Genomic DNA, 15,585 nt, shown 5'->3' with positions numbered 1-15,585 from the left:
CTCACTATCGATAGCTCTGACTTTGGTCATCTTTAGTGGCACTAGTGTTCAGGGTGTGTGTTGTCTTCTCTGCATCAGACCGAGAACCGAGGTTTTAAATTTGCATGTACGTCGCCTGTCCGTTGTAGTTTGCCTTGAAAATGGCGGGGTGTTCTCCCGCCGAAATAACGGCGGTCGCTGAAAGTGTTACCTGGCTGAATTTCCGGAAGTTATTTTAACAGCAATTGTTCTAAATGTTCTTTGATATCCTGAATACTGGTAATGGAACATAATTGGTGTCCGAGTTTGGCCCACATATGTTCCACCGGGGATAGATTCAGATGTCTTGCTGCACATAGGAGTATCTTCAAATCAAGCAGACGTTTCATAGAGGAATTTGAGATTTGTGGACGACATTGTCCTGTAGAAAAACGGAACCGCGAGGCAATACATGGGAGCGTAAAACAGTCGTGACATACCTTTTTCCCGTCGGAGTTTCCTTAGTCACTACCCGCCGTCGCATGAAGTCTAATGCCCGATGGCTCTCCACACCATGGCACTTCGGGTAACACCATTTTACCTCTCCAAAATATGAAGGGGGCCTCTCCCCATGTCGTCGCCATACTCGCCGACTTCGGCCATCCTGGTAGTGCATAACCACGATTCATCGCTGAACACTGTGCAACGCTATTCACCAGCAGACTATGCTTCCCCGTCAAGACACCACTCCAACGCAGCCGTTTGTGTTGCTGTGTCGACGGTAGCCTACACAAGAATCGGTAATTCCTTAGGCGGCAACACTAACGATTTACATTCCCGCGACGGTGTCTGCATATACAAAGCTGCACTGACCTCAATCGGTCTTTTGAGTGCTTCAATTTTTTTGTCACGTAGTGTATATGCCGTACGTTCTCCTTGAGGGCTAAACTGAGCTCAACGGTGCAGATGTGTGGTATCTCCTTGGTTCCCAGTTAATATCAGTGATGGCTCGGAAAAGTGAATCAGCGAAAAGCGTTTTCGTATATCTTGTGTTGTGAGAGAAAACATTGCGATTCACGTCCTAAGCGCTGAAGATAAGGCTGTAACAGGTAGAGACGCTCCGACCGGGGTTCACTGTTCCCAGACCTTTCGCTTTAACGGAAGTAAGATACACACGGTTCTATGACGGTGGATAACACGCCCGTACGCTCAGCATTGCGAGAGGCCGACAAACGCCGTGACGTCAACGAGACGACGCCTGCGGACTACGAGGAAGTGCCAGCGGAGCGGGCACGCTTCGCCTGGAAGCTTAAAGCGGTGTGGCGCCCGGCCTGGAGGAGCAGTCTGCTGCGCGCCGGTCATGGGGAACGCCATGACGCCCAGGGAGGTGCACAACATGCGAGTGCTCATGATCTGCACAGAAATGGTGAGCCCGCCGTCTCGCGCCGCTATGTAATGGTGTTGCCAACGACTACTGTCACGTTGTGTTGTTGTTGTTTTTGGGGAAGGAGACCAGACAGCAAGGTCATCGGTCTTATCGGATTAGGGAAGGATGGGGAAGGAAGTCGACCGTGCCCTTTCAAAGGAACCATCCTGGCATTTGCCTGGAGCGATTTAGGGAAATCACGGAAAACCTAAATCAGGATGGCCGGACGCGGGATTGAACCGTCGTCCTCCCGAATGCGAGTCCAGTGTCTAACCACTGCGCCACCTCGGTCGGTGTCACGTTGTGTCTTTGCGTTACAAGATTACCTACTCAGCGTAGTCACGGTCGCGTACCGATGAACGAGTAATTATCTGCTTCTACATGCACGGCAACTGTTAATGAACGTAGCTGTTACAAATGGCTGTAACTATTAAATGCACAGCACTGCAACTGGAAGAACGACAGAGAGTGTAGAAGAAAGTTCAACTTTTTTTTTTACGTTGTTTTATATGATTTATGTATGGTTACACGGACAATATCTATGCGATAATCCATTTCACGCCAAACATTCTGAAACGTATGCCCATCTACCAACGCGATGCCGGCCGGAGTGGTCGAGCGGTTCTAGGCGCTACAGTTTGGGACCGCGCGACCGCTACGGTCGCAGGTTGGAATCCGGCCTCGGGCATGGATGTGTGTGATGTCCTTAGGTTAGTTAGGTTTAAGTAGTTCTAAGTTCTAGGGGACTGTTGACCTCAGAAGTTAAGTACCATAGTGCTCAGAGCCATTGGAACCAACCAACGCGATAGCATTTTCAGTTCTGCATTTGTTTTCGGTGAGGGAAGCACGCACATAAGGTCCTTCTCAAAACTCCGTAAAAATAAATCCATAGGTGTTAGCTTCGGAGACTCTTGTGGCCATTAGCGGGACTCAGTGTAGTGGTGTTCAATATGACCGAGGCAACACCCTCGATATCTAGTTGTGAGGCTGTTCCGTCTTGCTGAAAGATATAATCGGTGGAATCCCACTTAAAGCGGTAGTATCAGCCATTACCCAAGCATGGCCAAGGAAGTGTTCGTTCAAAATGTTCAAATGTGTGTGAAATCTTATGGGACTTAACTGCTAAGGTCATCAGTCCCCAAGCTTACACACTACTTAACCTAAATTATCCTAAGGACAAACACACACACCCATGCCCGAGGGAGGACTCGAACCTTCGCTGGGATCAGCCGCACAGTCCGTGACTGTAGCGACTTAGACCGATCGGCTAATCCCGCGCGGCAATGAAGTGTTTGTTGAATCACGTAGCTCAATGAAGAAAAATGAACTGAACAATTTTTGTGTTGACATCCGACTCCTAATTCTCTGTTCTTGGGTGACGATCAAAATTTTGGACTTCCTTTTCATTCTCTGTGATAATTTTCCATGTATCGCATCCATGTATCGCTGTGCATTACATAGTTGTAACTGTTCATAATCACTATATTCATTTTAAATTGCTCTGTATCGTTGGTGGATTATATATGAATGGATGGTTTTACGTGTCGTCGAGTCCCTGATGACACTGATTCCGTCCAGTTGATGTCAGATCGCCGAGGCCTGTGGGGGCGAAGCACCAGCTCCCCCGGAGAAGAGGGGGGACAGAAAGGGCCGTAGCGTCTTTGAAGGAAGGATTTCAGCCCTATGCTAGCGGTACTGGCCTAGCTGCAAACGCACCTGCCATGCATATGGCTAATATCCTCAGCAGGATTCCATTCGACTGGAAGTACCATGGTCGTGTTGAATGTCATCCTTCAAATGCATTCTGTAAGAATAAGCATCGGAATTCATGAAAAGAAACGGATCACCAATGATGTCTGCATATACCAGTGTCAACGGGATGTGGAACAGGTGTCACAACTGGTGAAGAACGGTTTATTCTGAGTAAGAAGCGGAGTTCCGCCGATCGACTGGCTGTTAAGGGATTCTTTTCCTCATTTATGCATTTAAATCAGTGTGACTTTTATCGCACTTCTCGCACAGAAGGACCTCTTTCCAAGTGTATATCTTTTTTCGTCTGTTTACGTGTGCATCGGAAATAAAGTGCAAAATTCTACTTCTTGTCGTATGTTTAATAGAATTTTCTCCTGTTTTTGTGAAAAATGCGTTCCGTGGCGATTTCAGAGCGGTCCTAACATTTCGTTTTTCAAAATTTAGCCACTTGGTGTTACATTGCTTCCAGTATAGGATAATTATTTATTCCACAACTGGGCCTTCCCCACGTTTAATCTTTAGAAAGTAGTTATTGTTCTGTCTGCTGTTCATCTCAGCTTTTATGGTTCTTTGGTTTGCCAGCAATCGAGATTCTTTGTTAAATTACCTGCCCAAGTCACTTAATAGTTACTTGAGATCTTACTTGCCTTCAGTAAGAACCGTTATATCACCTGAGAATCTATGTCCAGATATGCACGGTTTTTGCACTTTTTATTTTTTTCCGTATATTTCTTTAGTTACCAATAATATACTGTAGTATTTGTTTGTATTTCATACGATCTTTAACCTGTTACATCGTCTGAAAAAGTAACTAGCTGGCGTCGCATTTTGATCTGTTTACTTATACATTAATTTAGTTCTTCCCTCTGTCTTATCTGATCTCGCTTTCATACATCAGTAACACAAGTACGTATGGAACTCATACAACTTCATAGCTATTTTTCAAACTTCATTTAAGGTTCACTAAAATTCATGTGCATGTGTGAGTGCGTGTGTGTGGACCATGTTATGGTTTGTAGACTGCAGGTGCTTTTCGTCAGGATAACGAAGTATGTGCTTCGTAACTGACCGTGGCCGTGGAAGTATGAGTGTCATACAGTTATTTCTCTCCTTGTTTGCTTTACGATCGGTAACTGGCTTCAGGCTCATATGTGCTTGTTATTTTTATTTCCTTTGTCGAATGATCTTTACATGTTGGCATCATTCACAAACTTCACCTGCTACTGTATCTTTATTATGCAGTACGGAATGGCGAATGTACTGGCAGCCGTGTTTAACGCAAGCCCCTACCACGCCTTAGTGGAAAAGTGAGACGGTTGTTTCCGAATTGGAGACGCCATTTGCGGGCAAAAATATGAATATTGGTCTAACTATTTGAAAGGAAACTGAAGTACGAAATAAAAGGGTATTTTCTTTACAATTCCTACTAAGTAAACAAGCCTGTCTTTAATGAGAGTAATTTCTTAGTTTACTGAATTAGATCCACATTAAAGGTCGGGAGGTTACAGATATATATTTAAGAATGTAGATTTCGTTTCTTACATGTACAAGCAAAAATGCAAGAAATTATAAATTCAAGACAGTTGCATAAAAATTACGAAGTAGCAGATGGTGAGATTGTTTTATTGTTTACTAAGGTTCTCAATTTCGGTCCTTGAATTTATATTTGCATGGCACAGTTTTATCTACCTTCCTTTCCACAACTTTATCATATTTTTCTTCAGTCTGCTTGGACCTGGATAACTGTGATCTCCAATATTGTTTGAATTAGCCACTTCGTCTTCACTCTTATTTAGGGATGCAAAATCCTTCTGAACATTATTTGCATATCTTAAGTCACTGTGTATGCAATGTTCTATCATACAACGCGTTAGGGGTGAAAGTGCAGATATTTTTATTTGTGACTGAGGACAGTGTACTTAACAACATTACTTCAGTATTTACTTTATTTGTAAGTTTGTAATTATAGTCATTCAGAGTAGTATGTTTCAGATTAGTTAGTATCTCCAAGAGCAAACCGTTAATGCTTACACTGAGATGACGAAAATCATGGGACACCTCGTAACATTGTGTCGGACCTCCTTTATCTTGATGTAGTGCAGAAACTATGCGTGGCACAGACTCAACAAGTTGTTGGAAGTCCCCTCCAGAAATAGTGAGCCACGCTGCCTCTATAGTCGTCCATAATTGCGAAAGTGTTCCCGGTGCAGGATTTTCTGCGCGAACTTACTTCTCGATTATGTCCGATAAATGTTCGATGGCATTGATGTTGGGCGATCCGGGTGGCAAAATTATTCGCTCGAATTGTCCAGAATGTTTTTTAAACCAACTGCCAATAATTGTGGCCCGTAGACATGCCGGATTGTCATGCATAAAAATTCCATCGTTGTTTGGGAACGTGAAGTCTAGGAACGGCTCCAAATTGCCTCGAAGTAGCCGAACATATCCACTTTTAGCCAATGATCGGTTCAGGTGGACCAGAGGATCCTGTTCATTCCACAGCCCAAACCATTATGGAGCAACCACCAACTTGCACAGTGCCTTGTTGACAACTGAGGGCCGGCCGGGGTGGCCAAGCGGTTAAAGGCGCTACAGTCTGGAACCGCGCGACCGCTGCGGTCGCGGGTTCGAATCCTGCCTCGGGCATGGATGTGTGTGATGTCCTTAGGTTAGTTAGGTTTAAGTAGTTCTAAGTTCTAGGGAACTGATGACCTCAGAAGTTAAGTCCCATAGTGCTCAGAGCCATTTTTTTGACAACTGAGGTTCAAGACTTTGTGGGACGTGCATCACACTCGAATCCTACCATGAGCTGTTACCAACTGAAATCGGGACTCATCTGACCAGACCACGGTTTTCCAGTAGTGTAGGGTCCAACCGGTAGGGTCACGAGCCCAGGAGAGGCGCTGCAGGGGCTGTCGTGGCGTTAGCAAAAGTACTCGCTTCGGTCGTCTGCTACCGTAGCCCATTAACGCCAAATTTCGCCGCGCTGTCCTAACGGATACGTTCATCGTACGTCCCACGTTGATTTATGCGGTTGTTTCACGTCGCATTGCTTGTCTGCCCTCGGTCGTAAAGTGAATTAGTTTTTCTCCGATAGTGTATTAGTAGTAGTATTTTTTAGGTTGGTTAGTACCTCCAACCACATGTGGCAGGAGCAGGCCATTAATGTTTATTTCCGCATAGGCAGTACGTCAAGTGTTAACCTGCCAGGGTAGCCAAGAGCGCTAATGCGCTGCTTCCTGGAGTCGGGTAGGCGGGCCGGCCCCGGATCGAATCCGCCCGGCGGATTAACGACGAGGGCCAGTCTGGAGGTGGTTTTTAGGCGGTTTTCCACATCCCGCTAGGTGAATACAGGGCTGGTCCCCACGTTCCGCCTCAGTTACACGCGTAGCAGACATTTGAAACACGTCCGCACTATTTCACGATGTACACTCGTCACAGACAGTTGGGGTACACTGATTCCGTCCTGGGGGGTACGGGGTGGTGGCAGGAAGGGCATCTGGCCATCCGTAACACTAACATTGCCAAATCCGTTGTAACCACGCCGAACCTGCGATCGCTGCGGAATATGGCGTAAGCGAAAGAGAGTACGTCAAGTGTTAAAGTGTGGACACGTGTGCGCAAGTCGGTTAGTCTATACTGCTGGCGTAGTCCACTTAGTGGTACAGTTACGACCATGCAAAAAAACATCAGATAATAAATTATGTAAAGTGTTTGTAGGAAGATTGTTTGACGCAGAGAAAAAGAAAAAAAACAACTAAGACACAGAAGTGATTACATATTAAAGTACCAATGGCTACAATATCTGCACCTATAGTCCTAACACCCTGTTATTTGACATCGTTCACTAAGTGCAAACACAGAGTTATCTTGCAAATGGTGGCTTTAAAGTGGGAGCGCTACACTAGTGCCAGTGAACGGCCTAGTCATTTTTAGCATGTCTACGGTTTAGCTAGAAGCGGTGAGAAACAACGGTGTGTATGTCTGCTGCGCAGATGATATGCTGCATATGCGGCGTGCTGCTGACGCCGCTCCACGGCGAGTGCTGGCAGCGCTCCTCGACGGCGCTGCAGATGGCCGCCTCCGGGGGCTACGGTCTCATCGCAGTGGGCCGGCTGTTCGCTCTGCTCGGCGGGGACCTGCTGCCACTTGCCATCGTAAGTATCAGCCTACCGTGCTGCCGGCACACAGCAAACTATCTTTTGCTACGAGATGTTTGCATGGCGTAGTATGCTAAACTGCACTTTGGCGACAGTATTGGCGTTCTCTTACGGGTTCATTCCCAGTCAGTCTATAAATAAGCGATATTTAAGATTTCTTTCGTAAAAACTAAAGAAGCAATCTACCGGGTGATCAAAAAGATAGTATAAATTTGAAAACTTCATAAACCACAGAATAATGTAGATAGAGAGGTAAAAATTGACACACATGCTTGGAATGACGTAGGGTTTTATTAGAAACAAAAAAAAAAAAAAACAACGTTCACAAAATGTACGACAGATGGTGCTGGGCAGCAAAACGTCAGTAACTGCTACCGTGACGGGTAAGAGGTACGCCGATATGTTACAGAATCGCATCATCCCCAGTCTGGCTGATAAACACCTGCTGGAACGTACGTTGTTTATGCAGGATGGCGCTCCACCCCATATTGCTAGTCGCGTTAAGATCTCTTGCGCGCGTCGTTTGGTGATGATCGTGTGCTCAGCCGCCACTTTCGTCATGCTTGGCCTCCTACGTCCCCAGACCTCAGTCCGTGCGACTATTGGCGTTGGGGTTACCTGAAGTCGCAAGTATATCGTGATCGACCGACATCTCTAGGGATGCTGAAAGACAACATCCGACGCCAATGCCTCACCATAACTCCGGACATGCTTTACAGTGCTGTTCGCAACATTATTCCTCGACTACAGCTATTGTTGAGGAATGATGGTGGACATATTGAGCATATCCTGTAAAGAACATCATGTTGCTATGCTAATTATTGCTATTCTGATCAGATGAAGCGCCATCTGTCGGACATTTTTGAACTTTTGTATTTTTTTGGTCCTAAAAAATCCCATCTCATTCCAAGCCTGTGTGTCAATTTGTACCTCTCTATCTACATTTTTCCGTGATTTATTCAGTTTTCAAATTTATACTGACTTTTTGATCACCCAATATGTAAATCTTTTTGCACATTAATTATTGATTCTGGGACGCTTTACGATTTTTTAAAAGAACTTCAGTTATCATTAAGCCCTCCCCCCCCCCCATCCGAGGAATTAAAGGAGGAGGACGAGGAGATTAGTGTTTAACATCCTGTCGAGAACGAGGTCATAAGCGACGCAGTAAAAGCTCAGATTAGGGAAGGACGGGGAGGGAAATCGGCCGTTCTCTTTCAAAGGAACCATTCCGGCGTTTGCCTGAAGCGATTTAGGGAAATCACGAGAAACCTAAATCAGAAGGGCCGGACGCGGGTTTGAACCGTCGTTCTAACGAATGCGAGTCCAGTCTCATAACCATTGTGCCATCGCCCTCGGTCCTCAGTTTATGTAATTTGCAACAAAACCTGACGTTGGTGTGTCGCTCAGGACACGTGTACTACGTATAGACGAAGACGAATCTGGCCACGATATCATTTGTTTAGCATGAAGATGAAAAATATAATTTAAAAACAAATTTCATTTACAAGACGGCCACTGTGCAAGGAAAGAAGAAATGAAGATAAAGGTTTGTTGAGCGTCGACGACGAGGTTGTTAAAAGTAGAAGCTCTGATGGAAGTGGAATGGAGAACGAAACTGGCGGTGCGTGTTCAAAGTAAGCATCCCAGCACTCAGCTGAAGCGATGCAGGCAAACCACAGAAAATCTAAATCTGGTTGGCCAGACGAGGGATTTGAACCGATGTCGTCCCAAATACGAGTCCAGCGTCTCACCTATGCGCCAGCACCGTCACTGTGTTCCCCCCCCCCCCCCCCCCCCTCTTCAAAGTCCGCCTTCATGCGGGGCATTGCATTCAATGAGCGACGCGCTGATGTGGTCTTCGCCACACTGCGGAACGCTCAGGAATGATCTGTCTTGTTCACACAGTAACTTACTTATCTATACTGTGACGTTACGTATACGAACGCAGCATGCTCGAGAGGAAAATGGCGGCTACAGCCAAAGCGCGCAAACTACACACGAGCTCTCGAAAGGGACTAGCGTAAACTAGCTTTTCACTTCAACAAACACACGACATAGAGCCTCCACCCAACAATATTTCCTACGGTAATTTGAACTTCTGACGTTTTGCAGACACTATTCTTCTTTAAACGCATTTAGCAATACATTTATTTCCCTCTGTGTCCAAGCAGGCAAGGGGCTCTCTGTACTGAAACGAGATGTGGCCTGCATGTGAAGTAGGTGGTGTTCTTCCATTTCACTGGTTAACGTTTTAATGCGCGTTCACATCACTTGATGGGTTCGATAATTGCTATACATGTTCAGAATGACTTCGCAATGTGTATTTTCCACATTCTGACGTCAGAAACACGTTGCGTTGCGCGTTGACTTTGGAAATCGCAGCCTGTGAGAGGACAGCTTGAGATTGTACGCCCAGTCTGTGTTATTTATCACCACTCTTTTCCTTGCAGGTGTTCAACACATATACTGAAGACAGCTCCCCTCTCTGTGTCCACCTCTTCCTTCCTCTGTCTGTCCATCTCATCCTCACACCTTTACCTATCTTTGCCTGCCCCCCCTCCCCCGTCTCTCCCTCTCCTCCTTCCCTCCATTTCTTCCATCTCTTCTCTCTGATCATATTTTCTTTTCCCCTCCTTCTATTCATATCCTCCTCCCTCATCTATCTTTCTGTCTCCACCTCCACTTCCTTTTCCACTTGCTCACAATCCTTCTACAACTGCCACCTGCCTAACGCACCTCCAGTCCAGTTCCTCCTTCGTTTCACTCTGTCCATCACAAAATCTATCTTTCTCAACCTGTCTCTAGCCATGTTAATTGGCGTGTGTAGCCCCTGCATTACAGTTCAATAAAGCAAGCTGATAATACTGCCACAACACGCCTGTCACACAGGTCAGGCTTCACATCAAGGGGTGGAAAATCATTTATTTGCCCCTGATGTACAGGCCGGCATGCAGTGCAGATCGATAAAGCGTGCCGATACTACTACAACATAACACACCTGTCATGCTAGGCAGCTTACATGTTGAAGCCCAGAAAACTGTTTCTCGCCTCTGACCTGGAGACTGCCATGCAAAGCAGGTAAATTTGGCAGGCTGATACTGTTCCCACACAACATGAATGTCGTGCAAGGCAACCTATATGCCAGTGGCTAAAAAACACGTTTTCGCGCGTGTCTACACTCTTATTAGAGCTGTTGTTGTTGTGTTCTTCAGTCCTGAGACTGGTTTGATGCAGCTCTCCATGCTACTCTATCCTTTGCAAGCTTCTTCATCTCCCAGTACCCACTGCAACGTACACCCTTCTGAATCTGCTTGGTGTATTCATCTCTTGGTTTCCCTCTACGATTTTTACCCTCCACTCTGCCCTCCAATACTAAATTTGTGATCCCTTGGTGCCTCAGAACATGTCCTACCAACCGAGCCCTTCTCCTAGTCAAGTTGTTGCCACAAACTTCTCTTCTCCCCAATCCTATTCAATACTTCCTCATTAGTTACGTGATCTACCCATCTAATCTTCACCATTCTTCTGTAGCACCACATTTCGAAAGCTTCTATTCTCTTCTTGTCTAAACTATTTATCGTCCATGTTTCAGTTCCACACATGGCTACACTCCATACAAATACTTTCAGAAACGACTTCCTGACGCTTAAATCTATACTCGATGTTAACAAATTTCTCTTCTTCAGAAACGCTTTCATTCCCATTGCCAGTCTACATTTTATATCCTCTCTACCTCGACCATCATCAGTTATTTTGCTCCCCAAATAGCAAACCTCATCTACTACTTTAAGTGTCTCATTTCCTAATCTAATACTCTCAGCATAACCTGAGTTAATTCGACTACATTCCATTATACTCGTTTTGCTTTTGTTGATGTTCATCTTATATCCTCCTTTCAAGACACTATCCATTCCATTCAACTGCTCTTCCAAGTCCTTTGTTGTCTCTGACAGAATTACAATGTCATCGGCGAACCTCAAAGTTTTTATTTCTTCTCCATGGATTTTAATACGTACTCCGATTTTTTCTTTTGTTTCCTTCACTGCTTGCTCAATATACAGATTGAATACCATCGGGGAGAGGCTACAACCCTGTCTGACTCCCTTCCCAACCACTGCTTCCCTTTCATGATCCTCGACTCTTATAACTGCCGTCTGGTTTCTGTACAAATTGTAAATAGCTTTTCGCTCCCTGTATTTTACCCCTGCCACCTTCAGAATTTGAAAGAGAGTATTCCAGTCAACATTGTCAAAAGCTTTCTCTATGTCTACAAATGCTAGAAACATAGGTTTGCCTTTCCTTAATCTAGCTTCTAAGATAAGTCACAGGGACAGTATTGCTAGGAGGCTATAAATCTCACAGTGCTGATATACGAGAGGCCTGCTCTTTCTATGCCAGTTTTGACTGAAATCGATTCAGGGGTTTGTGAGGAAATCCTGGACATACACCTAAATACACATACACTCTATTGAAACGGTTCTGTGTTTGCCTGCTGAGAGTGAAATGTGTGCACGTGGTTGCAGGAGCGGCTGTACGTTTGGGCAGCGGCGATGCTGTTCGCGGCGTGCGGCGGTGTGTCACTGGCGTCGGCGGCCACTGGGGACAGTGCGTGGGGCCCCACCGATCCGTGGGAGACTCGCGAGGTGGCCCGCGCCGCACTCGCACTCCTCGTCACCATAGTGCTGGTTGCCGACGCCATCACGTGCCACTTGCCCGCGGGCATCGTACTCGACGTCCCACCTCGCATCAGCAGTGCGGGCGCTCCTGCTGCCGACGACTCGCCACCGCCCTACTCTGTTGTCATTGCGCACGAGGCTGGTCTGCTGCCGTGATACTGAAAAACCTGCTCAGGTTCAGCTGGTGAGACAAGCTGTGAAGTGAGGTCTTCCCGTCTGTTCGTGTCCACTTGTGTCGCCACCACAACTGTACTGACGCATTATCCTGTGGGCCTGAGGATCAGCAAACTGGAACTTCATAGTTAATCAGGGCAATATCCGTGAATACTGCCGACTCTCCACAATGCAGTGATGTTTGGAAAATAAAAGTACAACGTCCCCTCTTGCATCCCGACCACAAGAATCCATGAATATGCCACTGAACCAAAGTCCCAGGTGCTGTGTTGCGTCCTCATCCAACAACAGTGAAGGTGTGGACATGTCTGATCTACCACCGGGTGATCGTATCGATACGGGCAGTGTAGGGCATGCTGTAGGCAGCTGCAGACGGCGACTCTATTGCTCAAACCCTCTGGCGTCAAGCGGCCTATCATGTCTACTTCAATGTACACAACTCCAAAGCTGTTCAGGATACATCGTACTATAGCCCAGTGTGAACGACCTCTTTGTGTTGTGGATTTTGTGTTGGATTCCTCTTTGGACAGCTTGTACTCTGCTGTTGACCGACTTTGTTATGATTATGGAACAAGGACTCGCAACTACTCCTGCAAAGCACAAATAGTGAATGTGACATTTGCGTTCTCCAGCACTTAGGTGCTGTCGACATGAACCCGAGCACCGCTCTCGTTTGTGGCGGAAAGTGTTTGTTTCTATTGTGAGGGACACAAAATACCCAAGAGAGTCTCATGACTCCCTTTTTGGGAGCACAGAACTATTAAATTGTATGTCACTGCATGTAAAATTGGTGGTTATAATGATGAACTATTGTGTACTGTATCCAGTGCTTCTCAAAGCTCTCTCTCCCTCTCCCCGTCTGTTGGATGGAGTAAATAGAACATCACGTGTTGTCCATTCAGTATTTTGGTAGTATATTTAGTGGAACGAAGGGGTGGACTGCTCAACGAAATACGATGAGTCCGTATGAGCAAGTGCGTTTGTCTAGCAAGCTATCACAATTAGTGAAATGTGTAAGGGGACCAGTTACTAATCATGGTTACTAGAATCTGATTTGAACAAATAGTTCTGTTGCTCGTAACTACACAACTCAATAAAAGTGAAACGTTAAAAATGTAGAGCGAATTCTAGTCATAATATTTAATGTATGCTGAACAGGAATGTTCATTCTCTTCCGTGGAGTATGGCCTGCGTCATACATATATTGTGACCTGTCAGTTCTTTCTTTTGTGCAAGTGAAGAACAAGAATGCATATCTCTGAGTCTATACTGACAAGTAGTTTTATTATAGGGATTTTCATAGAATAAACTCAAGTAAATACACTACAGAGATGGAAGAACAAGTTCTTTACCAATGACGACAGTGGCTCATCTCCATCGTGATAAGATTTAGGAAACTAAAAGTTACCAGAAAACTTCACCTTCTCCATTCACGTAATCACATAGTTGATGTGAAGAATACAGCAGGTTTATGTTCCTTGTCAGGCCATCTTTGTAAGCAGATCAAATGCATCGCTACTTAAAACAGCAGAATGGCCAAGTCTGTGTATATAAATTTTTATATGTGTATGTATGTGCTTGTGTACGTGTGTATGTGTGTGTGTGTGTGTGTGTGTGTGTGTGTGTGTGTGTGTGTATACACTGTTTTCGAAATCGTAAACAGAATACTCAGATGGAGTTATTGAGTGATCTCAGTGCTTGCAAATACTGTGATATAATTTATTTATATTTTTTACTCACGTTTTATTTGTAATTTATAAGCAAAATAAATAATTTCAAGAACACTTTTCTTATTTACTGAAACCATTTGTTTCCACGACAAATGATACGTATAGTTATGTGGTAATATTGCCTCCCTGATATTCACTACCTCTAAAAAACTTTAAAACAAATTTCTCAGCATTTACTTTTTGGCGTATCCAGTTTTATCATAAATGAAAGATCTCTGGGCAGAATACGACCGAATACAGGAATGTGCTATTTGGCGAATTTTTCGTGAAGTCAGTGTTTCTATGGGATGATGGTATCATTTAACTCTTCTATCTGGTGTCAATCTTACCATCTGTATGCATCCACTACATCCAACGTTCTCAATAATTTGTTTTACGAATTAAGATCCCTCTCTTCGCCTTAATTATCTCTTCTACTGCTACCTTCACTGACAAGTTTACTGTTCTGACAGCTTTAGCATCGATCTTTTCCTTCCTCTCTGAAAATTCGTCTGGACGAAGCCTAGTTAAGCACTTTGCTGTAAGTGATTACGACAGTTTCGTGAAAAGTGGAGAATGTTGAAGTTCAGAGAGCTGAATCGTGAAATTATCCAGATAACACAATGGGACGCAAAACCTTCACAAATAAGGCAATAAAGAGCACAGGAGTAAAAAATCTGACACTTCATAGCGGCGGTCCACAGAAATGGACTACGTGCGTTTGGAGCATTGACTTTGAATCGACAAATTAAAGCCACCCACTGGAGACAGCATTTCCAGAGGGACAATAGGAAGCCTTGGAGTTGACGTGAAAATACGACTGAATTCTGTTAACGAATGATACATAAAGATGAAAATATATACGACCCTTGTGCTATTAGTGGACGCATTGTCTGAATAAAGACCAGGCAGCCGATTAAAAGCATTTGGAATTTCGGAAAACTGAAAACGTCACATGAATGTGAGAAAGAAATGTTCAAATGTGTGTGAAATCTTATGGGACTTAACTGCTATGGTCATGAGTCCCTAAGCTTACACACTACCTAACCTAAATTATCCTAAGGACAAACACACACGCCCATGCCCGAGGGGGGACTCGAACCTTCGCCGGGACCAGCCGCACAGTCCACGACTGCAGCGCCTTCAAACGCTCGGCTAATCTCGCGCGGCTGTGAGAAAGACTTTAGTAAACCATCGAACAAAGTCAGTAATAGGCATACAGTTGGACAAATGATAAGCAGTTCATAAAACTTCATTGTTTCGTAGCAGGAGCTTAACCTTGAAAACGTTAGGTGAATTTTGTCAACACAAACGACAAAAACATTATTTTTTGGTATTATTTCATCCTCTCACGGGAGACGTTCAGGCAACAGCGTCTAAGAGCTCTTCAACCGCACACTTCGTTAAAATGCAATGTGGTTAAAAAACATAACAATGAAAACCGTACAGACGATATTACCAGAAACAGACGATTCATGTTTCGTAGGTGAACTTTGTTGCGTCTATGGGAAGCTGGTGCTTCTGTATGTCAGCTGGAGGTACGATGATCCACTTGATGATCCGGGTGAGGGTAGTAGAATCAAAAGTAGGGTAAATATATCTGGGACACGAAAGAACAGCTGACCTAGCAAGTTCAAGAAGGGAATTTGTCAGATTCATTCAGAGGATTTATGGTAGGGATTTGGTGCAGCAGGACACAGGATGAAACTTCCTGGCAGATTAAAACT

The 15,585-nt window shown here is 44.9% G+C and overlaps 1 protein-coding gene across 1 annotated transcript; it reads left to right on the top strand.

Moving 5' to 3' along the window:
- The first annotated feature begins 1,140 nt into the window (after positions 1 to 1,140).
- On the top strand, positions 1,141 to 13,690 carry LOC126099316 (uncharacterized). Its single transcript, XM_049910606.1, has 3 exons — positions 1,141 to 1,410; positions 7,132 to 7,293; positions 11,823 to 13,690. Exons 1-3 carry the CDS (start codon positions 1,141 to 1,143, stop codon positions 12,129 to 12,131), a joined length of 741 nt encoding a protein of 246 aa, XP_049766563.1. The 3' UTR covers positions 12,132 to 13,690.
- The last annotated feature ends 1,895 nt before the right edge of the window (positions 13,691 to 15,585 follow it).

Source organism: Schistocerca cancellata, chromosome 1 (assembly GCF_023864275.1).
Source record: "Schistocerca cancellata isolate TAMUIC-IGC-003103 chromosome 1, iqSchCanc2.1, whole genome shotgun sequence".
Classification (NCBI taxonomy): domain Eukaryota; kingdom Metazoa; phylum Arthropoda; class Insecta; order Orthoptera; family Acrididae; genus Schistocerca; species Schistocerca cancellata.
This window is presented reverse-complemented; position numbering and strand designations above follow the sequence as displayed.

Coding starts and splice junctions, on each gene's coding strand:
- LOC126099316 (XM_049910606.1), top strand. CDS start 1,141: ATGACGGTGGATAACACGCCCGTACGCTCAGCATTGCGAGAGGCCGAC. Junction 1,411..7,131: donor CCGCCGTCTCGCGCCGCTAT/GTAATGGTGTTG, acceptor TCTGCTGCGCAG/ATGATATGCTGCATATGCGG. Junction 7,294..11,822: donor ACCTGCTGCCACTTGCCATC/GTAAGTATCAGC, acceptor ACGTGGTTGCAG/GAGCGGCTGTACGTTTGGGC.